General features: G+C 37.5%; 1 protein-coding gene across 15 annotated transcripts in view; it reads left to right on the top strand.

The window, feature by feature from the left end:
* Positions 1–27,156, top strand: part of LMBRD2 (LMBR1 domain containing 2) — a 75,837-nt gene extending 48,681 nt beyond the window's left edge. For 6 of the 15 annotated variants that reach the window (XM_081520888.1, XM_081520889.1, XM_081520893.1 and 3 more), the window contains one exon: positions 54–2,394. In XM_081520888.1, coding sequence (XP_081377014.1) covers positions 54–114 — 61 coding nt within the window. In that variant the 3' untranslated portion in view covers positions 115–2,394. Of the gene's footprint in view, positions 1–29; positions 2,395–5,588; positions 5,945–18,492; positions 18,775–26,944 lie in introns of those variants that run through there. The other 9 variants (XM_081520884.1, XM_081520885.1, XM_081520897.1 and 6 more) reach the window with 5 other exon arrangements.
* Positions 27,157–27,970: the final 814 nt, after the last annotated feature.

The following is a 27,970-nucleotide window of genomic DNA, read 5'->3' as shown; positions in this document are numbered from 1 at the left end:
TCTCTCCTTCTTTATTTTTGATGCCTCAGATCATTTCTTTATCCACCTTTCAGGTATCAGCCTGGTGGACGATACCTCTCAATGTCTCGCAGCAGAATATTTGATGATGTTTAAAGTCTGTAGGAATTTATGGAATAGCTAACCAAGATCAACAAACAAGTTCAGTCTTTATGAACATCCGTATGCTCTAGAATTTACTACTGAACTCCCAGTGAAAAGTGTCAGGATAAAAAAGGCACTAAAAATTAATCAGATCTTAGTGATAATGGCTTATTATTCATTGAATATCACCTTTATTTCTAATAGGATTTGTTGCATACCATTCCTGAAATGTCTGCCTTAGAAGTACAGTTACAATGGAAGCATTTAATTCATGATATAGATCAGTATATGTTGAAAACATGTAGTTCAGTTTGTTTCAGATTAATTTTTTCAGGAAAAATTGTTTTAAAGGTTCAAGGAAGCCATAGTTATAACTGAATAATATTATAGTTTTATTATTGTGATTTACATATTTGTTCTTTCTAAAAAATATGTTGATCCTTTATTTCCCAAAGAGATGGAGACCTCAGTAATAACCATATTTACAAAACCCATGTCTTAAAACAAGGCTTACTTACCCGACATAACTGAATGTAGAAAGTTCTTTTTCAACACTGTATGCAAATTAGTTAGGTTTTTGCATGTATATTTAAGACTATACTTCAACTGATAGTGTTTGTATCTTCAGCATGTGTACTTTAATCAGGTGGTGGATTATTCTTTCAGTCTTTGGTAGTAACTGGAAGTTGTCTTATGCTTTTGGTATCGCTTTGTAAAAGATTTTCATTTCAGAGAGGAGTGTTCACCTTTACCATTTAGCATAATGATTTAAGTGTTGATCATTCCATTCAAGGAGAGTCATAATTTTTAGTGGTAAATAGTGGGGTTTTGGTGGCTCAGACGATAAAGCGTCTGCCTATAATGCGGGAGACCCGGGTTCGATCCCTGGGTCGGGAACATCCCCCTGGAGAAGGAAATGGCAACCCACTCCAGTACTCTTGCCTGGAGAATCCCATGGATGGAGGAGCCTGGTGGGCTACATCCCGTGGGGTCGCAAAGAATCAGACATGACTGAGCGACTTCACTTTAATAGCCAAAGAGTCCCACAAAATTCTCAACTGTTAAAAGGTGCCTGTTTATTCCTTTTGAAAAAGAATATCTGGTTATTCAAAGATAAAAAGTGAGTCCATTTACTGTTATTACTAACACTTAAATTGTGGTTTATAGAAAACTACCTTAGAATGGAGATATGTAAGAACTTGTTGCTTAAACATGTTATCATTTTAAATTGAGTTTTTAAAATTTTGTGTTTAAGCCAAAGTTACATTTTGCATTTTAAATCATCAGTGTTTTATGCACAGTGACTATATTTCAGCACAACATTTTGCAAAAAGAGTTGTTTATGTCCCTGAAATATTTGCAACTCATTGAGAATCCATACCATGGATTCACCCAGTGTTGTACTTGAGCCTCCCCATGGCCATCTTAGTTTCACCTGTTATCCTTTTAGAAGTGCTCATTTTCACTCTTAAGTATTCCAGTTTGAGGATGAATTATATAGTCACCTGACAATTTGATTATATGTTTCTTGAAGGTCCTTTTTCCCTGGATCATAATTTTAAATGTTGTATTTCCCTCTTTTCTTAGTATTATCACGTAAAGACGTTAGAAGCCACAGTTTTAGGCAGATGTTGAAAGGATAGTGTATCATCCTAATTATTTTCTTAAATTTTTATGATCTTTAAGATTAGATCTCCTTTAAAATAATTATCAGTCAATAGATTTTCCTCTCAATTGAAATTAGACAGACTACCCATTTAAGAAGACACACACAGCCTTTTATTGTGAAGCGTGGTCAGAGAGCAATAGGCCAGGAGCAGAGATAATTTAACACTGTAATTTCATGACTGACCATTGAAACCTTGGGCAAATCATGTAACCTTTCTGTGCCTCAGTTTCTTCATTTTCAAAATGAAGAGGATACTTGCTATTTACCTACTGATCTACCTCACAAAGCAATTGTGAGGGTATTGAGTTGATGTTTATATAGTGGCGTTTAAAAAGACAAAATAAGTTGTTAGCTCTGCTGGTTTTCCACACAAGTGGTATTTGAAGATATTAGATAGGAAATGGATCACCCCAGAAAGTGGTCCAGTTTCTTATTATTACAGAGAAGCTTACAAGTTCCCAAAGCAAAAACTCTTTCTGGAATATCAAAATCCTGTGAAAATAATATTGTTTTATTATTTAGTCTTTGAGTTTACTTTGGAATATGTTCCTTAAGTATAATATTGTTTCTCATAGGTTTTATCATGAAACTCAGATGCTATTGTAGAAGTAGAAGCAGAAAAAGAGAAGAAATGATCCAGTTACTTTTATAATTTATAATACTCTAAGATATATTCATAGAAATATGTAAAAGATGTACTACTTTATTTTATTATTAATTTTTTAAATGATTATAATAATTGGAGTGTATGTAATACTTCTATAAAACAGTATAGATCCCCTTTATGACTTTTGAGTTATTTCCAAAATAATTTTGGTTGTTTAAGTGATCCAGAGTATTCAATTGTTTAGGCATAATTTATGTTACAGGATTTCATATATGATCATATAGGAAGATTACCTGACTGGGTAATTTTGGGTTTAGAAGTTAATTATTTAATCCCTGAAGTCTTAAGAGTTTATTGCTAGGGAACTAAGTTAATATTTTTTAAGCAACTTTGTAAAAACTGTAATATGAACAGAAGTTTTCTGTTTTGAGAATCTTACTAAAATGACATCTACTGCAAAACATTACTACTAAATTCATATACTTAACATGCAAAGTACATTTCTTGAAGAATTACTTCTGACAATTACTTTTTGAGTGTTTCTTATATTGTAATAGATTCCTAGTTAAACTTTCTAAATTATTTTTCTAAATAATTATTAGAATGTTCAGTAAGCCATTGCAGAAAATAACAATTAGTAATCTATTAATTTCATGGATCTGTAAGTTGCTATTAACTTTTGTTATTACATCAATTGTTATTATTATCATTATTATTAGAACATTTTAAAAAATCATTATTAAAATAAGACTAATTATTAGAATTTGTTCTCTTACCAAATGAACAGGGGCTTTGGAATAACTTCATTATACTAGAGGCCCTCATTTCACAAGAGTCATAAGAACTAAATAAGAACTTTCAAGGGTTTTCAGTTTATAAAGAATAGATCAGAGGATTGGACAATCACAACTTTTTAAAAAATTGCTGCCAATTTGTTTTTGGACACTACTATTTGATTAGATTATCAGTTCTTAAATGTATGCTGGTTGTATACCCAAATGAAATTAAATGTGGATAGGAAAGTCAGTGTGTGTTTTTTAAGTATATTTTAGAATATTAATGAAGGAATTCATTGATATACAACGGCAAACCTCATTTTTGTATACGTGTAGTAGATTTAGAGAATGTTCTTGATTTTTGTGTAGATTACTGTTTTAAAGGAAAAATAAACTCTCCATAATTGTAATTCACACTGTTCAGTAATGTGAGTTTTAGATTTGTGATTTGTGTGGGCCATGCCTGAAAATCACAAGGATAAATATATTTGCACTAAGAGGCAGAACATATCCCTGAGACATCTTAACGTACTTGAATCTCCAAAGTGTAATGGATCATATTTATTAAATCCTAAATGTTAATAAGTAAATAGATTTAGACTTTTATCTTTCCTTTCTTTTCTCCCTTCCTCCTTTCATTCCTTTTATACCTTCCTTCCTCTCTGAAGCCTGTCTTTATAGTATGGCTTATAATGAGCTGACATATTTTTCTTCCCTTTGTTTGGTGTATACAGTTGTTTTTGATGGTCAGTACACTCAAAAGGTAGTAGTTCTGACTACAGATCCCACTACTTGAATAGCAGCATTGCACTTAAAGTAGTACAACAGATTTTGATAGACAACCAAGCAACATCTGGATGTAAATATGAGGGATGCTAGCTCACTGTGTTGTCTTTTTCGCCACTAAGTAGGACACTTCAGTAAAATGAAATATTCTCAGTATAGATGTTGTAGCATAAAATTATATTTCTAAAACCAGTGATTATTAAAAACAAGCAAACAAACTGCAAACATTAAAAACCTTGAGACCTCATTTTATGAAAAGGAGTTTGTAAATAACATACATCATTGTCAAAGTTTTCATCAGAAGAGGTTGAAACAATATAAGAGTGTTACAGGAAGCCTTCTGAAATATTAATTCCCTGTTTGTGGGTTACTTCTTTTCAATTCAGTGACTTATTTTTCTGCTCAGAGACCTGGAAGACTAGGCAGTGTTATTCCCTGTACTAACTCCTGGAGACCAGGTCCTGTGAGCCATCTCTACCATCAGAGCAGCTATTAGCCCTGCCCCATCCCCAGTCCTATTGCAGTGGGAACATACCCATACGCCTAATTCCTTTTATGTTCAGCTTGGTTTTCCTAACATTTTATATCCATTGTGGTAGATTGAAGCCTCATCGCAATTTTAAATTTGTTAATGAAACAAGAATAACAGCATGTTCCTCTTCTCATAGATATCCTAAAAGACTTTTGTTTTTTACACACTCCCTGGAGAGAATTAACATTTTTTCCTATGAAAATCTTTTCTTTTGTGGTTAACCTGATCTCACATCATTTTGCAAAAGGAGATTTTTACTGTACTTAATGCAAAAGAGTAGAAAGAATGGTTTACTGTGGCAGACATGTGTAAAATAAAGTCATAATTAATCTGACTGTACAACACCATTTTGAGTTGGTATTATTGACACAAATCTTATCAATCTAGTCACTTAGAGCTGTATTTCTCAGAAGAATGCTGGCTAGCATCTTCCCTACTTACTACACCAAATTGTAGGGGAGAGACTATGTATTTTTTTTTAAGCAATCCAATGGATTTGTTTTTGTCCATATTTTGTAAACAACTTGAAGAACTTTTCTCATTTTGAAAACAGAGAACATGTGGACCTGTCTTTTAAATAATTGTAATCTAATATATATATTTATAAATTATAGCTTTGGAAAAAGAGCTCTAATAATGATGTTGTTACTTCCTGGTATTTAATTTTTATAAAATGTTTTTGTAAGTAACTAATTGTAGTATTGCTTTTAAGTAGTTTAAAAATCTTTCTCAAATAAGTTCTGCCCAGGACTTATTTCTTTGGGTCAATATTCTAAAGTTCAGTAGTCTAGTATGAGTTTGAAATAGTCCTACATCTCTTCAGTATCTTTTTATATATACCAGTACTCAAGCAAAGTATACCAAAAGCCTAGGTTCTGTGTTGCATTAATAAAGTACTTGTTATTTATCTAATTCAGTGGATTAGGTGAAGTAGAGAGTAAGTCTTTTCAAATGTGCATCTGATCATAAATTTCAAAATGTTTATTTTTATGTTCATTTTTGCTGCATGATGCCAAATTTATCTTTAATCAGCCACTACTACCTGGTTGTTGTTTAGTTGCTATTAATAAGTTGTGTCTGACTCTTTTTGCAACCCCATGGACTGTAGCCTACCAGGCTCCTCTGTCCATGGAGTTCTCCAGGTAAGAATACTACCTGGTATGTAATGGCAAATGTTTCCTTTTCTGATCAATGGGTTGTAGATATAACTATTTTTCTCTGCAGATTCTCACTAAATATGTATTTGAAAAAAACCTGCAAAGTGCTACCTGTAATTAAGTTAGCATATTTGGCCTTATCTATGCATAATGTTCTCTCAATTTGGTTTTGACAGATTCGTGGACTTGGAATTGCTTTGTAATATTTTAACTTATTATAATGTAATGAATTTTTTGAGATGTTTATTTGATTAACTGTTAAAATATAGGAAATTATGTAGCATTGCATGAAATAAAGTACATTTCTACAAGTTACTAAGAACCTTGCTGGTCATTTATGTGTTTTCCTTCAACCATCTTTGAGATTATACTCTTTTTAGTAAACTAAGACATTTTTTTGTTCCTTTCAAATTATTAACAGGTATCACAAAAGAAATGTTTTAAGATAAATAACTAAATACCTATACTTTAGGTTCCACCTTACTTCCTTCAGTGAAATTGAAAACTGGAAAATCAGTGAAACCAAATACTGAATGTTTGAAAAGATCAATAAAATTAATGAAACCCTAACCAGGCTGACAAAGGAAATAGCGAGTTGCTTTCCCATATATCAAAAATAACAATGGAAATTTGAGATTAAAAACACAACATCATTTACATCCATCCTAATTAATACAGTAAGAAGAAAAGGAAATAAAAGATATGCAGTTTTGGAAGTAAGAAATAAAACTGTGTTTGTGTGCAGATCATATGATCATCTATGTAGCAACCTAAAAGAACTGGCTAAAAAAATGAGAACAAAAAACAACAACAAAAAAACCTAGAATGAGTAAATGATTATAACAAGTTTGCAGGATATAGGCTAATATAAAAAAGCAAGTCCCTTTCCCTTTTACCAGCAATGGAAGAGTAGAATTCAAAATTAAAGATAATACCATTTACATTAGCATCCCCTAAAATGAAATACTTAGGTATAAATTTAATAAAATACATCTAAGATCTATATAAAGAAAACTGCAAACCACCAGTGAAAGAAATCAAAGAACAGAATAGAGATTCTATAATGAGCCAGGAAGGCAGGAAGACCCAATATTTCCAGGATGTCAGTTCTTCCCAAACTGACCTATTGATTCAATGTAATCCCATTAAAGCCCCAATAAATTATTTTATGGATATTGACAAACTGATTCTAAAGTTTATATGGAGAGGCAAAAGACCCAGAAGAGTCAACACAATACTGAAGGAGAACAAAGTTGGAGTACTGACACTAGCCAATTTCAAGACTTACAATAAAGCTACAATTATCAAGACATTGTGAGATTGGTGGAAGAATAGACAAGTAGACAATGGAACAGAACAGAGAGCAGAAATACACCCACATAAATATAGTCAATTGATCTTTGACAAAAGAACAAAGGCAATTCAATGGAGAAAGGAGTCTTTTAACAAATGATGCTGGAATACTGGACAACCAAATGCAAAAATAATCTAGACACTAACTTTATACCTTTTACAAAAATTAACTCAAATTGGTTCATAAACCTAAAACACAAAACTTCTAGAAGATTACATGGGGGAAACATAGGTAAACATGAGCTTGGCAGACAATATATATATCACACAAAAATGTGTGTATATATATGTACCCAGAGATACGTACAGGAATGGCATTATTCATGGCATTATTCATAATAATTTCAACCATAGATAATTCAGTCAACAGAATAGGTTTATTTATTCAACATGATGGATATGTGCATGAATAAGTGGAAGTGATTAATTATTAATACAACTATGTAACAACGTGGATGAAACAAAGATTGTGGATCCAAACAAATCAGACATGAAAAAAGACAGTGTGATTCTGCCTATATGAAGTTCAAAAAAAGATTAAACTGTAGACTTAAAAAGTGAATGCTTTGTAGTAAAATCATAAAGAATAAAAAACAAGAAATTACCATACATATCAGGCTATTGCTTACCTTGGAAGAGAAGGAAGGGATTAGTGACTGATGAGCACAAGAGAAACTTCTGGATTGCTACCTGTGTTCCCTTTCTTGGGTGGTGGTTTTACAGGTGTGCACTTGGTGGTAATGAATTGCTAAACAGTACATGCTTTTATGTGTGCTTTGCTATGTGTACATCTTGTTCTATAATGAAGTTTTAAATTATAGAGATTTAAACTACATAGCTTAAAAGTTGAGACTGGAAGAAGCTGCGTTATAGTGTTCCAAGGTCATGATAATATTCAGGAGGGGTAAAGATGTTGCTTTAAGCTAGATTTTCAATTGAGGATGCATGCTACAGTCTTCTTTGGTAATCGTTAAAAGAACAGAAATAGGATATAGCTACAAATAAAGGAAAAATTAAGTGACAAAAAATTTTAACTCAAAACAGCAAAAGAACAGAAACTACCTAAGACTAGAACTTTTTGTTTAGAAATGCATACATAGTTGAGAAAACTATAAGTAAAGTCATGGGAAGTGATTTCGTATAGACATCAGAGTATGCCTCTGATAGGGATGGACATTCAAAGGTATCACTCAGAGAGCTTCTGAGTTACTATGGGCAATGTTTTGTTCCTTATACATGGGCATTTTGTACAAGCATTTTTCTATTTATACTTACCTACTATGCATTTATATTTTATGCACTTTTCTGAATATGTATTTCAAACTGTAGAATATTTCTGAAAAGAAAAATCTGTAAATCACATTAATAATCGAAATAGTAAAATCATATCTTAAATAGTTGCATAAAATATTTTGATATAATCAACACATATTAAAGTTATATTTTTTAAAAAGCATCTTTCCTGATAATGCCTATCTGCATGCATACACAGAGACATGTATATGTGTAAGAACCTAAAACTACTGCAAAACAATCTTGGGAAAGAACAGAGCTGGAGGAATTATGCTCCCTGACTTCAGACTGTGCTACAAAGTTACAGTAATGAAAACAGTATGATACTGGCACAAAAGCAGACATAGTTCAGTGGAAAAAAATAGAGAGCTCAGAAATAAACCCATGCACTTATGGTCAATCTATGACAAAGGAGGCAAGAAAATACAATGGAGAAAAGACGGTCCCTTCAATAACTAGTGCTGGGAAAACTGGGAAGCTACATATAAAGGAATGAAATTGTAATTTTCTCTAATACCATATACAAAAATAAACTCAAAAAGTATTGAAGACCTAAATGTATGACTGGAAACCATAAAACTCCTAGAAGAAATCATAGGAAGAACATTCTTTGACATAAATTATAGCAATATTTTTTTGATCTGTCTCCTAAAGCAAAGGAAATAAAATTAAAAATGAATAAATGGGACCTAATTAAACTTAAAAGCTTTTGCACAGCAAAGGAAACCATAAACAAAAAGACAGCCTACAGTTTGGGAGAAAATATTTGCAAATGATGCTATTAAATAACAACAAGGGATTAATATCCACAGCTCGTACAACTCAACATCAAAAAAAAAAAAGCAAAACCCAAACAACCTAATTAAACAATGAGCAGAAGACCTGAGTAGACATTTTCCCAAAGATGATATATAGATGGCCAACAGGCTCATGAAAAGATGTTCAACATTGCTAATTACAATGAGATATCACCTCACACTTAGAATGGCTATCATCAAAAAGAACACAAGTAACAAGTATTGGCTAGGATGTGGAGGAAAGGGAACCCTTATAACACTGTTGGTAGGTAAATTTGTGCAGCCATTGTGGAAAACAATGGAGGTTTCTCAAAAAACTAAAAATAGAACTACCATATGACCCAACAATTCCACTCCTGGGGATCTGAAACAATACACGCACCCCAGTGTTCATAGCAGCTTTATTTACAATTGCCAAGATTTGGAAGCAACCTAAGAGTCCATCAACAGATGAACGGATAAAGACGATGTTGTATATACATACAGCAGAACACTACTCAGCCATTAAAAAGAATGAAATTTTGTCATTTGCAACAGCATGGATAGTCTTGGAGGATATTATGGTAAGTGAAATAAGTCAGGCAAAGACAAATAATGTATGATATCTTTTACATTTGGAATCTAAAAGAGACAACAAAGTAGTGAAGATAACAACAACAAACAAACAAAAAACCAGACTTATAGAAAACAGACTAGTGTTTACCAGTGGGGAGAGGAAAGGAGGGAGGGGCAATATAAAGGTGGGGGATGAAGAGGTACAAACGATTATGTAGAAAATAAGCTACAAGCATACATTGTACAATATAGAAAATATAGCCTATATTTTATAATAACTATAAATGGAGTATAACTTTTAAAAATTGTGAATCATTATTTTATACTATAACATGGCTGTATTTCAATTGATATTTCATATGGTTGTATTTCAAACAACTATTTCAATTAAAAAATAATAAATGAAAAAAGACAACAATGAAAAAATATTCTTTTTTCTGATAAAAGAATACATATAGTCATACATATATATGGGCATATATATGTATAAATGAATGCAAAACTACTGCAAATGTCATCCTTTATGCTATAATCTTTACCTTTGAGACCCAGAGAAAGCCAAGGATACCTATCATCACCACTTCTATTAACATTGTATGTTCCACAATCATAAGAAGAGAAAAATAAAAGGCCTAAGAATGAGAAAAGAAAGTTTTATTTACTCTGACATATTATGTATGTGGAAGACCCAAAAATACACAAATTATTAGAATTGATAAGAAAGTGGCATCTCTTAATATGGTGTTTGGGGCCCCTGAACCCTGGTTAGGTCAGAGACTCCCCAGTAAACCCAATCCTCAGACTCATATTTGCTTAAAAAAAGGGGGTGGGGTGAGTGAGATGGCTTATAATACAGTGCTCATTAGTGTGAGGATTATAATCAAATAATGGAAGACCAAGCAAAATGCTGCCCCACAGAAGATTCTTGTTATTTAAGAAACACCAAGTATCTGTGTGGTTAAGTTGATCCTCTTCCTCCAGGTCCTTATCTGGAAGTCATTTCTGAGGGAACATCCCTGCTTAATTTTTCTTCTTAGCACTTAGCACTATCTAACATACTGTGCTTAGTTGCTCAGTCGTGTCTGACTCTTTGCGATCCCGTGTACTGCAGCCCTCTAGGCTCCTCTGTCCATGGGGTTCTCCAGGCAAGAATACTGGAGTGGGTTGCCATGCTCTCCAGGGGATCTTCTCAACACAAGGATTAAACCCAGGTCTCCCTCATTTACCATCTGAGCCACTAGGGAAGGGGATTCTGCCTGGTCAAATTCTGAAAATCATCAGAACTTAGCACTATCTAACATACTATATGCTATTTCTCACCTCTTTCCTCAGACATAAGCTCTGAAAGGAATCATTTTTGTTTACAGAACAAAAATGTGCCTGACCCATAATAGATACTCAATTTGTGTTGAACCAGTAGATTAATTTACTCAGTTTCCATCCTGCCCTGATCTGAGCTACTGCATGATGTTAGGTACTGGGGATTGTTCAATGGGATATCAATAGGAGGAGCCTTGTGACATCTTTTAAACCTCACGACATCTGTCTTTTCCCTGTGGAGGCAGTAAGGGTTGGAGATTAGATGTGTGTGAGTATTAGAATTAGTAAGAAGGGAGAGAGGTCCAGAAAAGGGGGCATGGGAATACCAAAGGAAGACTCCTGGTATTCTGAGTCGGCATTTTGGGCCAGTGCTGCTCAGAGTGCCACTTGCCCACTTGAAGAGGGACTTATCGATGTGATTTTTGTAGAGACTCCTCAGCCCTGGATTTCTAGTCAGGATTTCTCAAAACTATCCCACATGTTGCTTTAAATGTTTTTTTAAACTTAATGAAAGCCTCCCAACTGATTTACATGAAATCAATAGTAGCATATAGACAGAATCAGTATAGTAACTGCTAGACTAATTAGATAGTGTCTATAGGGCTTCCCTAGAGATCTCAGGGGTAAAGAATCCTGCAATGCAAGAGACACAGGTTCAATCCCTGGGTAGGAAAGATCCCCTGGAGAAGGAAATGGCAACCCAATCCAGTATTCTTGCCTGGAAAACCCCATGGACAGAGGAGCCTGGTGGGCTACAGTCCATGGGTCACAAAGACTCGGACACAACTTAGTGACTAAACAACAACAACTTTCATAACACCTAATTCTTTCCTTTGAAACACTTAACATCTTATTTTTTAATCTGTTACTTGTAATGATTTGTAATGTCTCTCTTTTCAGTCAAACTGCCAGCTCCATGAGGTCAGAAGTCATGTTTGCCTTGCTCACTATTGGTCCACAGAGTGTACCCTAGTGTACAGCATTTAATAGACAAATGGTAAACAACTGCTGCACTATCTAAAGATCAAAATTTATAGATATATTAAACCAAAGTATAAATCTTTCTTGACTAGGATTTTGCAGTTAATGAAACCTTTTGAAATTGTTCCAGATATAACTTGGAAAATTATCCTCAATCAGTCATTGAATTCAAGAAGACATCTTGCACTATCACTTTTAGGCCTTAGCTGTCTGCTTTTTCCCCTAATCCAATCAGAAGACGCTCATCAAACCTACTATAGCCTAAACTGACTAAGCATTTGGTCATATTTATTCTCCCCATTCATAGCCTCATGCTCTTTTGGAAGAAGCCTACCGTACATGTCTCACTGATGAGATAAGTCAGTTTCCTCTTATTTGCTCCCAATAATTATCAGTAATCATCCTCAGAGGAAGGATTTTCTCACTGAAACAGAAATTTCAACACCTTTTGTCCCAACATTAATTCATTCCATTTTCTTCTTTCTCCTGAAACCAATTTTATTTTATTTTATTTATTTATTTTTTTAAATATATTTATTTATTTTAGTTGGGGGCTAATTACTTTACAATATTGTAATAGTTTTTGCCATACATTGACATGAATCAGCCATGGGTTTACATGTGTTCCCCTTCCTGGACCCCCCACACACCCCCTCCCCATCCCATCCCTCTGGGTCATCCCATTGCCCCGGCCCTGAGCCCTTGTCTCATGCATCGAACATGGAATGGTGTTCTGTTTCACATATGATAATATACATGTTTCAATGCTATTCTCCCAGAACGTCCCACCCTCACCTTCTCCCTCAGAGTCCATAAAATTGTTCTATGCATCTGTGTCTCTTATTCTGTCTCGCATATAGGGTTATCGTTCAGTTCAGTTCAGTCGCTCAGTCGTGTCCGACTCTCTGCGACCCCATGAATTGCAGCACGCCAGGCCTCTCTGTCCATCACCAACTCCCGGAGTCTACCCAAACCCATGTTCATCGAGTCGGTGATGCCATCCAACCATCTCATCCTCTGTCGTCCCCTTCTCCTCCCGCCCCCAATCCTACCCAGCATTAGGGTCTTTTCCAATGAGTCAACCCTTCGCATGAGGTGGCCAAAGTATTGGAGCTTCAGCTTCAACATCAGACCTTCCAATGAACACCCAGGATTGATCTCTTTTAGGATGGATTGATTGGATCTCCTTGCAGTCCAAGGGACTCTCAAGAGTCTTCTCCAACACCACAGTTCAAAAGCATCAATTCTGCGGCGCTCAGCTTTCTTCACCGTCCAACTCTCACATCCATACATGACCACTGGAAAAACCATAGTCTTGACTAGACGGACTTTTGTTGGCAAAGTAATGTCTCTGCTTTTAAACATGCTATCTAGGTTGGCCATAACCTTCCTTCCAAGGAGTAAGCGTCTTTTAATTTCATGGCTGCAGTCACCATCAGCAGTGATTCTGGAGCCCAAAAAAGTAAAGTCTGACACTGTTTCCACTGTTTCCCTATCTATTTCCCATGGAGTGATGGGACCAGATGCCATGATCTTAGTTTTCTGAACATTGAGCTTTAAGCCAACTTTTTCACTCTCCTCCTTCACTTTCATCAAGAGGCTCTTTAGTTCTTCTTCACTTTCTGCCATAAGGGTGGTGTCATCCGCATATCTGAGGTTATTGATATTTCTCCCGGCAATCTTGATTCCAGCTTGTGTTTCTTCCAGCCCAGCGTTTCCCATGATGTACTCTGCATATAAGTTAAATAAGCAGGGTGACAATATACAGCCTTGACGTACTCCTTTTCCTATTTGGAACCAGTCTGTTGTTCCATGTCCAGTTCTGACTGTTGCTTCCTGACCTGCATACAGGTTTCTCAAGAGACAGGTCAGATGGTCTGGTATTCCCATCTCTTTCAGAATTTTCCACAGTTTATTGTGATCCACACAGTCAAAGGCTTTGGCATAGTCAATAAAGCAGAAATAGATGTTTTTCTGGAACTCTCTTGCTTTTTCGATGATCCAGCGGATATTGGCAATTTGATCTCTGGTTCCTCTGCCTTTTCTAAAACCAGCTTGAACATCTGGAAGTTCACGGTTCACGTATTGCTGAAGCCTGGCTTGGAGAATTTTGAGCATTACTTTACTAGCATGTGAGGTGAGTGCAATTGTGCGGTAGTTTGAGCATTCTTTGGCATTGCCTTTCTTTGGGATTGGAACGATGACTGACCTCTTCCAGTCCTGTGGCCACTGCTGAGTTTTCCAAATTTGCTGGCATATCGAGTGCAGCACTTTCACAGCATCACCTTTGAGGATTTGAAATAGCTCAACTGGAATTCCATCACCTCCACTAGCTTTGTTCGTAGTGATGCTTTCTAAGGCCCACTTGACTTCACATTCCAAGATGTCTGGCTCTAGGTGAGTGATCACACCATCGTGATTATCTGTGTCGTGAAGATCTTTTTTGTACAGTTCTTCTGTGTATTCTTGCCACCTCTTCTTAATATCTTCTGCTTCTGTTAGGTCCATACCATTTCTGTCCTTTATCGAGCCTATCTTTGCATGAAATGTTCCCTTGGTATCTCTAATTTTCTTGAAGAGGTCTCTAGTCTTTCCCAATCTGTTGTTTTCCTCTATTTGTTTACACTGATCGCTGAGGAATGCTTTCTTATCTCTCCTTGCTATTCTTTGGAACTCTGCATTCAGATGAGAATATCTTTCCTTTTCTCCTTTGCTTTTCGCTTCTCTTCTCTTCCCAGCTATCTGTAAGGCCTCCTCAGACAGCCATTTTGCTTTTTTGCATTTCTTTTCCATGGGGATTTTGTTGATCCCTGTCTCCTGTACAATGTCACGAACCTCTGTCCATAGTTCATCAGGCATTCTGTCTATCAGGTCTAGTCCCTTAAATCTATTTTTCACTTCCACTGTATATTCATAAGGGATTTGATCTAGGTCATACCTGAATGGTCTAGTGGTTTTCCCTACTTTCTTCAATTTAAGTCTGAATTTGGCAATAAGCAGTTCATGATCTGAGCCACAGTCTGCTCCCGGTCTTGTTTTTGCTGACTGTATAGAGCTTCTCCATCTTTGGCTGCAAAGAATATAATCAATCTGATTTTGGTGTTGACCATCTGGTGATGTCCACGTGTAGAGTCTTCTCTTGTGTTGTTGGAATAGGGTGTTTGCTATTACCAGTGCATTCTCGTGGCAAAACTCTATTAGCCTTTGCCCTGCTTCATTCTGTACTCCAAGGCCAAACCTGCCTGTTACGCCAGGTGTTTCTTGACTTCCTACTTTTGCATTCCAGTCCCCTATAATGAAAAGGACATCTTTACCATCTTTCAAATTCTATATATATGCATTAGTATACTGTATTGTTGTTTTTCTTTCTGGCTTACTTCACTCTGTATAATGGGCTCCAGTTTCATCCATCTCAAGCAACCTAGATGTCCATCAGCAGACGAATGGATAAGGAAGCTGTGGTACATATACACAATGGAATATTACTCAGCCATTAAAATTTAAAAAAATACATTTGAATCGGTTCTACTGAGATGGATGAAACTGAAACCAATTTTAAATATACTTGAACCATTTAAATATATGTGAATGGTGATATACCCTGTGTCCTTATGTATTTAGGGTAAATGCATGTTTGCCTTCTGTCTCCCTCCAGAATGATATTCTCAACCCTGGCTTCATATTAGAATCACTTGAGGAACTTTGAAAGCATACTTATGTCTGGGTCCTATTTCAGAATGTCTTATGTAGATTACTTATGGCGGAGTCCAGGCAAAGATGTATTTGTACAGCTCCCAGGAGTTACAGTCCACAAGGTAGGGACTCTCCCTTCCCCAGCCACATCTCTGTTTTCCCCAACTTCACTTACCAGGACGCACAGGGCAGGGCTCTCTCCTCAGGGTTTTCTCTAAGCGTCAGGCCTCTTTAGCAAAAGGAGGTCAGAGTTGACTGCTGCTCATTCAGTTTTTCAGCTGACTGCCTGATTCCTGGGCTTGAGTACTGGGAATCCCACTTTTCAGCCAATTTGTGTGTCCTGAGATTTTTAAGTGTAGAATCCCTTAGGTGGGGGCATTTCTCAAAAGCTGTATAAATTAGCAAATGTTTAAATATTATGAAAAAAAAAGACGCCCCAGTAAAGCAAAGTAAAACCTCAAGTAAAAGCTGAACACAGGATATTACTCCTCACCAGAGTTTTCAGAAACTGTTATCACAGAAGAGGCCCTTGGGATGAAGAGAAATGTAAAGTCCTCATTCACTGGCTTTTAAACAGGAGTCGCAGGTGAACAGTGGCTTTCTTTTTGAAGAATTTGCTGCCAATGGAATGTGAAGACATCTGTTGGCCCAACAGTTGAAAGCAAGGGACCAGCAGATGTCGCTGGCACACGGCTTTTAGAGTGATTTGTCCAATAATAAAAAAATGCTTGAGTTTATGAGACTCTGTCATCAAGGTAACAAGTCCTACACACAGGTACATTTGAAAGCAAAGTTAGCATAGAACTGAAGGTAATACCCAGCATTATGGATGAGCTTCAATGTTCAGCCAGTAGAGAGAGATTAGAGCCACCAGCCATAGCTGGTAATACCACCCAGAGCAGGAAGAGCATTAAATGATAGGTACCGTTTAGATTAGGGGAACAACGGCAGAAGGAAGAAAGCTAGAACATTCTAAACACCAGAAAGAATTGTAGCAAAGACAAAAACAGGGAAATGAATAAATGTGGGCTTATCATTTAAAGAAATTGCTAAATAGTTCTCCGATCTTTGGCCATATGTACGTCCTTGCCAACATTGGTGTCATCAGTCTTTTTCATTTTAAACATTCCAGTGACGGTGAAATGGTACCTCTAGTTTCAATTTTCATTTCCTTTATGTCCAATGATGTTAAACATTTTTGTGTCCAATGATGTTAAACATTTTTGTGTGTTAATAGCTGTTTTTATATCTTCCTTTTTGAACTGTCTGTTCATCTTTGCTCTTCTTTTTTTTTTTTGGAGCAATCCACACATTCAGATCCAGAAACCTCCACCATAGAGGAGGTCATGTCGGTCCACCTGTTTCCTTCCCCCTTACCTTATAAAACAGAAACAAACAAAGAACCAAAAAAATAACCCAGTTTTTAGTTAGGTTGTTTGTCTTTTTATTCAGTACAGTTCAGTTCAGTTGCTCGGTCGTGTCTGACTCTTTGCGAACCCATGGACTGCAGCACGCCAGGCCTCCCTGTCCATCACCAACTCCTGGAGTTTACTCAAACTCATGTCCATTGAGTTGGTGCTGCCATCCAACCATCTCATCCTCTGTCGTCCCCTTCTCCTCCCGCCTTCAATCTTTCCCAGCATCAGGGTCTTTTCAAATGAGTCAGTTCTTCGCATCAGGTGGCCAAACTATTGAAATATTCCAATGAATATTCAGGACTGATTTCTTTTAGGATGGACTCATTGGATCTCCTTGCTGTCAAAGGGACTCTCAAGAGTCTTCTACAACACCACGGTTCAAAAGCATCAATTCTTTGGCACTCAGCTTTCTTTATAGTCCAACTCTCACAACCATACATGACTACTGGAAAAACCAAAGCTTTGACTAGATGGACCTTTGTTGGCAAAGTAATGTTTCTGTTTTTTAATATGCTGTCTAGGTTGGTCATAACTTTTCTTCCAAGGAGCAAGCGTCTTTTAATTTCATGATTGCAGTCACCATTTGCAGTGATTTTGGAGCCAAAAAAATTAAATCTGTCTTATTAATAAACTATTAATCTATTAATCGTTTTGTACAAGTTCTTTATACGTTCTGGAATAAAGATCTTCCATGGATAGCCTGTTCGGTTTCTTACTTGTCTTTTGATGAACAGAGGCATTTACGTTTGATGAACCCTGGTTTATCAGTTTTATTGTTTAAGAAATTTTTGCTGTCACCAAGTCATAAGGGTATTCTCCTATGCTTTCTTTTTCTTTAGGCTTTATGGTTTTAGATTTTTACATTTAGGCCATGATCCATCTTGAATTAAAGTCTGTACATATATGATTTAGGGGACTATGTTTTTTTTAAAAAATATAAATATTAATTCTTTTGCTTCAAAGCAGTTTGCTGGGAGTGTGTCAGTGTTGAATTTATAGATCAATTTTTGGGAAAATAGAGATCTTAACAATTTTGAGCTTTCAGAGCCAGTAACTTTGTATATCTTTCAATTTCAATAATCCTTTGTAGAGTGTAGAGGTCATGGACAATTTGTTGCTAGATTTAATCTTAGGCGTGTAGAGTTTTTGGATTTTTTAGATTTTAATTCCAATAGTTTTTGCTATTAGACAGAAATACAACTGATTTTTATATATTGACCTTGAGTCCTGCAATTTTGATAAGCTGACTTATTTTACTGGGAATTTTTATCACTTCAGTAGTATTTTCTATATACACAACGGTGTCTCTGACGGATATCAGTTTTCTTCTTCCTTCCTGATTATTTTATTTATGTATGTATGTATTTATGAATGAATGAACTGGGTAGAGTTTCTACCATGTTGTCGAATACAAATAATAAGAGCAGGCATTTCCACTTTGTTCTTATCTTAGGTGGAAAGAGTTCAATGTTTCATCATTAAGTATTATTATAGACCAAGATTTTAAAAAATACATGCCTTTTATCACATTGAAGAAATTACTGGTCTCCGGGAGAAGATGGCGGAGGAATAGGACGGGGAGACCACTCTCTCCTCCACAAATTTATCGAAAGAACATCTGAACGCTGACCAAACTTCACAAAACTACTTCTGAAGGCTGGCTGAGGACGTCAGGCTTTCACAAAAACTGCGCATTATCTTCAAAAGAGGTAGGAGAAATTATAAAAGATAAAAAGAGAGACAAAAGAGTTAGGGACGGAGACCCGTCCCGGGGAAGGAGTCGTAAAAGAGGAGGAATTTCCAAGCACCAGGAAACCCTCTCACCGGCGGGTGTGGGGGAGGATTTTTTATCTCGGAGGGCAACGTAACTGGGAGGAAAAATAAATAAAATCGACAGATTACGTGCCTAAAGCAACTCCCAGCAAAGAACCCCAGACGCTCGCATCATCCGCCACCAGCAAGTGGGGGCTGAACGGAGAGGAGCGGGCGGCATTGCCTAGGGTAAAGACCGGGCCCGAGTGCCCCGAGGGCAATCTGAGGGAGCTAACGTGAGATAGTGACCTAAACTGTGGGACAGCGAGAGAGAGAACTATCCCGCGAAAAGCCCAACTCTAAGGCACTGCCGGCCCGCTCACAGAACAAAGGACTGAGCGATACCAGAGGAGAGCTAGCCGGCTGCGGACTGCGCCATCCCCCGCCGGACACAGCGGGCAGGCGGGGCCCGCCAGAGCCGGAAAGGGGCAAACTCGGCTCCAGAGAGGGCACCCCCTACCAAACTGCAAACAGGCTCCCAGTTTTTTAAGCAAAGACTGCCTGAGATCCCGGAGGGTCGACAGCAGCCGGGAGGGTCGCAGCCAGAGACCAGCTCCCCAGAACCGACACAAAGCACACCGGAGCCGGGCGCGCCCGTAAACCGAGGCGGGGACCAGGGAGGTGATAAGCCGCACCGCCCCAACAGGGGACAGCGCCCTCGCCAAACTCCTGGCCGTCTGGGCAGCTCCGACCGGGAACGGCACAAGCCGCGGGCAAAATCGAGTCTGCGCCTTTGTGGAGTAACCGGGAGCCTGAACCTGAGCGGCTTAGTCCTGGGAAGTGCACGCAGCTCAGGGCCCGCTCCCCGGCCGAGTAACCTGAAGCCTGAGCAGGGTAGACGGGGAAAGCACACACGCCGTGAGCGGGGGCGAACCCAGTGCGGCCGAGACACTGCGAGCTTACCACACACACGCCAGAATTGCAGTGTTCCTTCCTCCCCACAGCACTATTGAACAAGCGAACCTAAAGAGATCACCTCCACCGCTTTGATGCAGGGCGGAAATTAGATACTGAAGAGATCTCCAAACAGAAGCCAAATAAACAGAGGGAAGTGCTTTGGAAGGGACAGGCCAACAGATTAAGATCCCTGTAGCTAATACCGACTGCATTAAAAAGGACCTACAGATCTTGAAAAGTATAAGCAGGAATAAGGATCTATCTAAAACTGAGCAGATCCCACACTGCTCACAACAGCTCCAGAGAAAGTCCGGGATATATATATTTTTTACTATTATTATTTTTTTTATTTTTTTTTTTAATTTTTTTTTTAATTAAAAAAATTTTTTTTTCTCTTCTTTCCTTTTTCTTCAAGTCCTCTATTACACCTTTAAGTTTCATTTTCATAACCCACTATTAACTTGCAAAAAAAAAAAAAAACCCTATTTTTGAAGCAAACTACATACATATATCTTATACCTTTTGTGTTTTTTTTTTTTAATGTTTTTTTCCTGTTCTACATTTTTTTACTGTTTCTTTTTTTACTGTTTTACTGTTTTTTTTTCTTTTTACACTGTTCCCTTTTTTCTTTTTTTTTTTTTTTTTTTTTTTTAGATTGTAAGTTTTATAAGAGTCTAACCTCTACTCTAGATTTTTAATCTGTGTTTTACATATTTGATATCAACTTTGTACATTTAAGAACCCAATCTTTAGGACCCATTTTTACTCAGGAGTGTGATCACTGGCCTGATCACTCTGTCCCCCTATTGATGCTCTTTCTTCTCCCCCAGGGAACCTCTATCTCCCACCCTCCTCCTTCTCTTCTCAACCCAATTCTGTGAATCTCTGAGGGTGTTCTGGGTACCGGAGAACACTTCAGGAACAGGATACTGCCCAGATCTCTCTCTCCCCTCTTAATTCCTCCCTTTCTACTCATGCTCACCTCTGTTACCTTCCTCCCCCCTCTCTATGTATCTCTGTGAATCACTCTGAGGGTTCCAAACTGTGGAAAGCACAGAGGGAAGTGCTTACTGGCTAGATTGCTCTCTCCACATTTGAATTCCCCTCTTCCCCTCCTGGTCACTACAACCCACCCCCCCCACCTCATCTCTCCATGTAACTCAGTGAACCTTTCTGGGTATCCCTCACTGTGGAGAATCTTTTCACCATTAACCTAAAAGTTTTATTATTGAGGCTGTATGGAAGGAGAAGTCTTGAGGCTACTGCAAGAATAAGACTGAAAGCCAGGGGAAACATTAATTAATAAGAGACCATCCAATAGCCTCCATAAATTCACTGAAACCAAGCTCCACCCAAGAGATAATAAGTTCCAGAGCAAGACATACCACGCAAATTCTCCAGCAACGCAGGAACATAGACCTGAGCATCAATATACAGGCTGCCCAGAGGCACACCAAATCCATAGACATCTCAAAAATTAATACTGGTCACTCCATTACACTCAAGAGAGCAGAAATCCAGCTCCACCCACCAGAACACCGACACAAGCTCCCCCAACCAGGAAACCTTGACAAGCCACCTGTCCAACCCCAACCGCAGTGAGGAACCTCCACAACAAAGAGGAACTTCATACTACCAGAATACAGAAGGGCCACGCCTAACACAGCAATCTAAACAAGATGAAAAGGCAGAGAAATACTCAGCAAGTAAAGGAAAATGAGAAATGCCCACAAAGCCAAACAAAAGAGGAGGAGATAGGGAATCTATCCGAAAAAGAATTTAGAATAAGGATAATAAAAATGATCCAAAATCTTGAAAGCAAAATGGAGTTACAGATAAATAGCCTGGAGACAAAGATTGAGAAGATGCAAGAAATGTTTATCAAGGACTTAGAAGAAATAAAAAGGAATCAATATAGAATGAATAATGAAATAAAGGAGATAAAAGACACTCTGGAGGGAACCAACAGTAGAATAACGGAGGCAGAAGATAGGATAAGTGAGGTAGAAGATAGAATGATGGAAATAAACGAAGCAGAGAGGAAAAAAGAAAAAAGAATCAAAAGAAATGAGGAAAACCTCCGGGACCTCTGGGACAATATGAAACGCCCCAACATTCGAATCATAGGAGTCCCAGAAGAAGAAGATAAAAGGAAAGGCCATGAAAAAATACTCGAGGAGATAATAGTTGAGAATTTCCCTAAATTGAGGAAAGAAATAGTCACAGAAGTCCAAGAAACCCAGAGAGTTCCAAACAGGATAAACCCAAGGCGAAACACCCCAAGACACATATTAATCAAATTAACAAAGATCAAACACAAAGAACAAATATTAAAAGCAGCAAGGGAAAAACAACAAATAACACACAAGGGGATCCCCATAAGGATAACAGCTGATCTTTCAATAGAAACCCTTCAGGCTAGAAGGGAATGGCAGGACATACTTAAAGTAATGAAAGAGAATAATCTACAACCCAGATTACTGTACCCAGCAAGGATCTCATTCAGATATGAAGGAGAATTCAAAAGCTTTACAGACAAGCAAGAGCTGAGGGAATTCAGCACCACCAAACCAGCTCTCCAGCAAATGCTAAAGGATCTTCTCTAAACAGGAAACACAGAAAGGATGTTTCAACACGAACTCAAAACAACAAAGTAAATGGCAACGGGATCATACTTATCAATAATTACCTTAAATGTAAATGGGTTGAATGCCCCAACCAAAAGGCAAAGGGTTGCTGAATGGATACAAAAACAAGACCCCTATATATGCTGTCTACAAGAGACCCACCTCAAAACTAGGGACACACACAGGCTGAAAGTGAAAGGGTGGAAAAACATATTCCATGCAAACGGAGACCAAAAGAAAGCAGGAGTCGCAATACTCATTTCAGATAAAATAGACTTTAAAATAAAGGATGTGAAAAGGGACAAAGAAGGACACTACATAAAGATCAAAGGATCAATTCAAGAAGAAGACGTAACAATCATAAATATATATGCACCCAACATAGGAGCACCACAATATATAAGGCAAATACTAACAAGTATGAAAGGGGAAATTAACAATAACACAATAATAGTGGGAGACTTTAATACTCCACTCACGCATATGGATAGATCAACTAAACAGAAAATTAACAAGGAAACACAAACTTTAAATGATACAATAGACAAATTAGATTTAATTGATATTTACAGGAGTTTCCACCCCAAAACAATCAATTTTACCTTTTTCTCAAGTGCACATGGAACTTTCTCCAGGATAGATCACATCCTGGGCCATAAATCTAGCCTTGGTAAATTCAAAAAAATTGAAATCATCCCAGCCATCTTCTCTGACCACAATGCAGTAAGATTAGACCTCAATTACAGGAAAAAAACTATTAAAAGTTCCAACATATGGAGGCTAAACAACACGCTTCTGAATAACCAACAAATCACAGAAGAAATCAAAAAAGAAATAAAATTATGCATAGAAACGAATGAAAATGAAAACACAACAACCCAAAACCTATGGGACACTGTAAAAGCAATACTAAGGGGAAGGTTCATAGCAATACAGGCGTACCTCAAGAAACAAGAAAAAAATCAAATAAATCAACTAACTCTACACCTAAAGCAACTAGAGAAGGAAGAAATGAAAAACCCCAGGGTCAGTAGAAGGAAAGAAATCTTAAAAATTAGGGCAGAAATAAATGCAAAAGAAACAAAAGAGACCATAGCAAAAATCAACAAAACTAAAAGCTGGTTTTTCGAGAAGATAAACAAAATTGATAAGCCATTAGCCAGACTCATCAAGAAACAAAGGGAGAAGAATCAGATCAACAAAATTAGAAATGAAAATGGAGAGATCACAACAGATTCCACAGAAATACAAAGGATCATAAGAGACTACTACCAACAGCTATATGCCAATAAAATGGACAACTTGGAAGAAATGGACAAATTCTTAGAAAAGTATAACTTTCCAAAACTGAACCAGGAAGAAATAGAAGATCTTAACAGACCCATCACAAGCACGGAAATCGAAAGTGTAATCAGAAATCTTCCAGCAAACAAAAGCCCAGGACCAGACGGCTTCACAGCGGAATTCTACCAAAAATTTAGAGAAGAGCTAACACCTATCCTGCTCAAACTCTTCCAGAAAATTGCAGAAGATGGTAAACTTCCAAACTCATTCTATGAGGCCACCATCACCCTAATTCCAAAACTAGACAAAGATGTCACAAAAAAGGAAAACTACAGGCCAATATCACTGATGAACATAGATGCAAAAATCCTTAATAAAATTCTAGCAAACAGAATCCAACATCATATTAAAAAGATCATACATCATGACCAAGTGGGCTTTATCCCAGGAATGCAAGGTTTTTTTAACATCCGCAAATCAATCAATGTAATACACCACATTAACAAATTGAAAGAAAAAAACCATATGGTTATCTCAATAGATGCAGAAAAAGCCTTTGACAAAATTCAGCATCCATTTATGATTAAAACCCTCCAGAAAGCAGGAATAGAAGGAACATATCTCAACATAATAAAAGCTATATATGACAAACCCACAGCAAACATTATCCTCAATGGTGAAAAATTGAAAGCATTTCCCCTAAAGTCAGGAACAAGGCAAGGATGCCCACTTTCACCACTACTATTCAACATAGTTTTGGAAGTTTTGGCCACAGCAATCAGAGCTGAAAAAGAAATAAAAGGAATACAGATAGGAAAAGAAGAAGTAAAACTCTCACTGTTTGCAGATGACATGATCCTCTACATAGAAAACCCTAAAGACTCTACTAGAAAATTACTAGAGTTGATCAATGAATATAGTAAAGTTGCAGGATATAAAATTAACACACAGAAATCCCTTGCATTCCTATACTCCAATAATGAGAAAACAGAAAGAGAAATTAAGGAAACAATACCATTCACCATTGCATCAAAAAGAATAAAATACTTAGGAATATATCTACCTAAAGAAACAAAAGACTTATATATAGAAAACTATAAAACACTGATGAAAGAAATCAAAGAGGACACAAACAGATGGAGAAATATACCGTGTTCATGGATTGGAAGAATTAATATAGTGAAAATGAGTATTCTACCCAAAGCAATCTACAGATTCAATGCAATCCCTATCAAGCTACCAATGGTATTTTTCACAGAACTAGAACAAATCATCTCACAATTTGTATGGAAATATAAGAAACCTCGAATAGCCAAAGCAATCTTGAGGAAGAAGAATGGAACTGGAGGAATCAACCTGCCTGACTTCAGACTCTACTACAAAGCCACAGTCATCAAGACAGTATGGTACTGGCACAAAGATAGAAATATAGATCAATGGAACAAAATAGAAAGCCCAGAGATAAACCCACGCACATATGGACACCTTATCTTCGACAAAGGAGGCCAGAATATACAATGGAGAAAAGACAATCTCTTTAACAAGTGGTGCTGGGAAAACTGGTCAACCACTTGTAAAAGAATGAAACTAGAACACTTCCTAACACCGTACACAAAAATAAACTCAAAATGGATTAAAGATCTAAACGTAAGACCAGAAACAATAAAACTCCTAGAGGAAAACATAGGCAAAACACTCTCCGACATAAATCACAGCAGGATCCTCCATGACCCACCTCCCAGAATATTGGAAATAAAAGCAAAAATAAACAAATGGGACCTAATTAAAATTAAAAGCTTTTGCACAACAAAGGAAACTATAAACAAGGTGAAAAGACAGCCTTCAGAATGGGAGAAAATAATAGCAAATGAAGCAACAGACAAACAATTAATCTCAAAAATATACAAGCAACTTCTGCAGCTGAATTCCCGAAAAATAAATGACCCAATCAAAAAATGGGCCAAAGAACTAAACAGACATTTCTCCAAAGAAGACATACAGATGGCTAACAAACACATGAAAAGATGCTCAACATCACTCATTATTAGAGAAATGCAAATCAAAACCACAATGAGGTATCATTTCACACCAGTCAGAATGGCTGCTATCCAAAAGTCTACAAGCAATAAATGCTGGAGAGGGTGTGGAGAAAAGGGAACCCTCTTACACTGTTGGTGGGAATGCAAACTAGTACAGCCACTATGGAGAACAGTGTGGAGATTCCTTAAAAAACTGGGAATAGAACTGCCATATGACCCAGCAATCCCACTGCTGGGCATATACACCGAGGAAACCAGAATTGAAAGAGACGCGTGTACCCCAATGTTCATCGCAGCACTGTTTACAATAGCCAGGACATGGAAGCAACCTAGATGTCCATCAGCAGATGAATGGATAAGGAAGCTGTGGTACATATACACAATGGAATATTACTCAGCCATTAAAAAAAATACATTTGAACCGGTTCTACTGAGATGGATGAAACTGGAGCCCATTATACAGAGTGAAGTTAGCCAGAAAGAAAAACAACAATACAGTATACTAATGCATATATATGGAATCTGAAAGATGGTAACGATAACCCTATATGCGGGACAGAATGAGAGACACAGATGCATGGAACAATTTTATGGACTCTGAGGGAGAAGGTGAGGGTGGGCCGTTCTGGGAGAATGGCATTGAGACATGTGTATTGTCATATGTGAAACAGAGCACCATTCCATGTTCGATGCATGTGACAAGGGCTCGGGGCCGGGGCAGTGGGATGATCCAGAGGGATGGGAGGGGGAGGGAGGTGGGTGGGGGGTTCGGGAAGGGGAACACATGTAAACCCATGGCTGATTCTTGTCAATGTATGGCAAAAACTATTACAATATTGTAAAGTAATTAGCCCCCAAGTAAAATAAATAAATTTATAAAAAAAAAAAAAAAAAAAAAAAAAAAAGAAATTACTTTCAGGACTTCCTTGGTGGTCCAGTGGTTAACACCCCAAGCTCCCAATGCAGGGGATTCAACCCCTGGTCAGGGAACTAGATCCGACAGGCTGCAAGGAAGATCAAAGATCCTGCGAGCTGCAACTATGACATGGAGCAGCAAAGTAAATATTTTCTAAAAAATTGTTTTCTATTCCTAGTTATGCTGAGAGTTTCTATAATAAAAGGGTAATTATTTTTGTCAAAATTTCTTTCTGCATCTATTGAAAAGATCATATGGTACTCCATTTTTACTCTATTACTGTGGTGAGTTACAATAATTCATTTTGTTTATGTTTCCTTTGCTCTGCAGGGCTTCCCTGATAGCTCAGTTGGTAAAGAATCTGCCTGCAATGTTGGAGTCCTGGGTTCGATCCGTGGGTTGGGAAGATTCTCTGGAGAAGGGAAAGACAACCCACTCCAGTATTCTGGCCTTGAGAAGTCCATGGACAGTGTACTCCATGGGGTCGCAAAGAGTCGGACACGACTGAGCAACTTTCACTTTCACTTGCTATGCAAAAGACTGTAAGTTTAGATAGGTTTATTTTTGCTTTTGTTGCCTTTGCTTTGGGTGTCAAATCCAAAAAAAGAAAAATCATCACCCAGAACTATGTCAAGGAGCCTAGTTTTCTTCTAGGAGTTCTCTGGTTTCGGCCTTACATGGAGGTCTTTTCTGTCTGTTTCAGAGTTGCACTAAAAACCAACATTGAAGCCAGTCTTGTTGTGAGGGTAGAAAATGCAAAGACATATTCTGGGGTTTGCAGGCCCTGTCCTTCCCAGGGTTAACTTTATAAGGCAGCAAAATTACAAGATGATCTCAACTTGTACATCAGGAGACTGTGGAAAGACCCCTAGTCCTATTTTACGAAGCTTATTCAGAATTAAAATCTCAGCTTTAGAGGTTCAGTCCTCCAGGTAAAGATGTGGACTTTGGAATTAGGACCCTGATACCTGTTCATGAACAATGACCTTTTTAAGAGGCCATCAGAGCAATAGTTCTGGAATGGTAGGTCAAGTTCCTGCCTGTCTAGGGAAATTTTGAGTTTCCCAGGCGGTGCTAGTGGTAAAGAATTCACCTGCCAGTGCAGGAGACATAAGAGACCCAGGTTCAGTCCTTGGGTCGAGAAGATCCACTGGAGGAGGAAATGGCAAACTGCTCCAGTATTCTTGCCTGGAGAGAATCCCATGGACAGAGAAGCCGGGTGGGCTATGGTCCACAGGGTGGTAAAGAGTTGGACACAACTGAAGCGACTTAGCACTTCGCAAGTATTGAGTTTGCTACACTAGCAGAGATTTTAAGCAGATACCTGGGGAAATGGAGGTTGACTCTTTGCAACCC

Source organism: Giraffa tippelskirchi, chromosome 8, assembly GCF_054371585.1.
Source record: "Giraffa tippelskirchi isolate mGirTip1 chromosome 8, T2T-mGirTip1v1.2.pri, whole genome shotgun sequence".
In the NCBI taxonomy this organism is placed as follows: domain Eukaryota; kingdom Metazoa; phylum Chordata; class Mammalia; order Artiodactyla; family Giraffidae; genus Giraffa; species Giraffa tippelskirchi.
The sequence above is the reverse complement of the archived record's forward strand: the minus strand, read 5'-3'. Positions and strand labels throughout refer to the sequence as shown.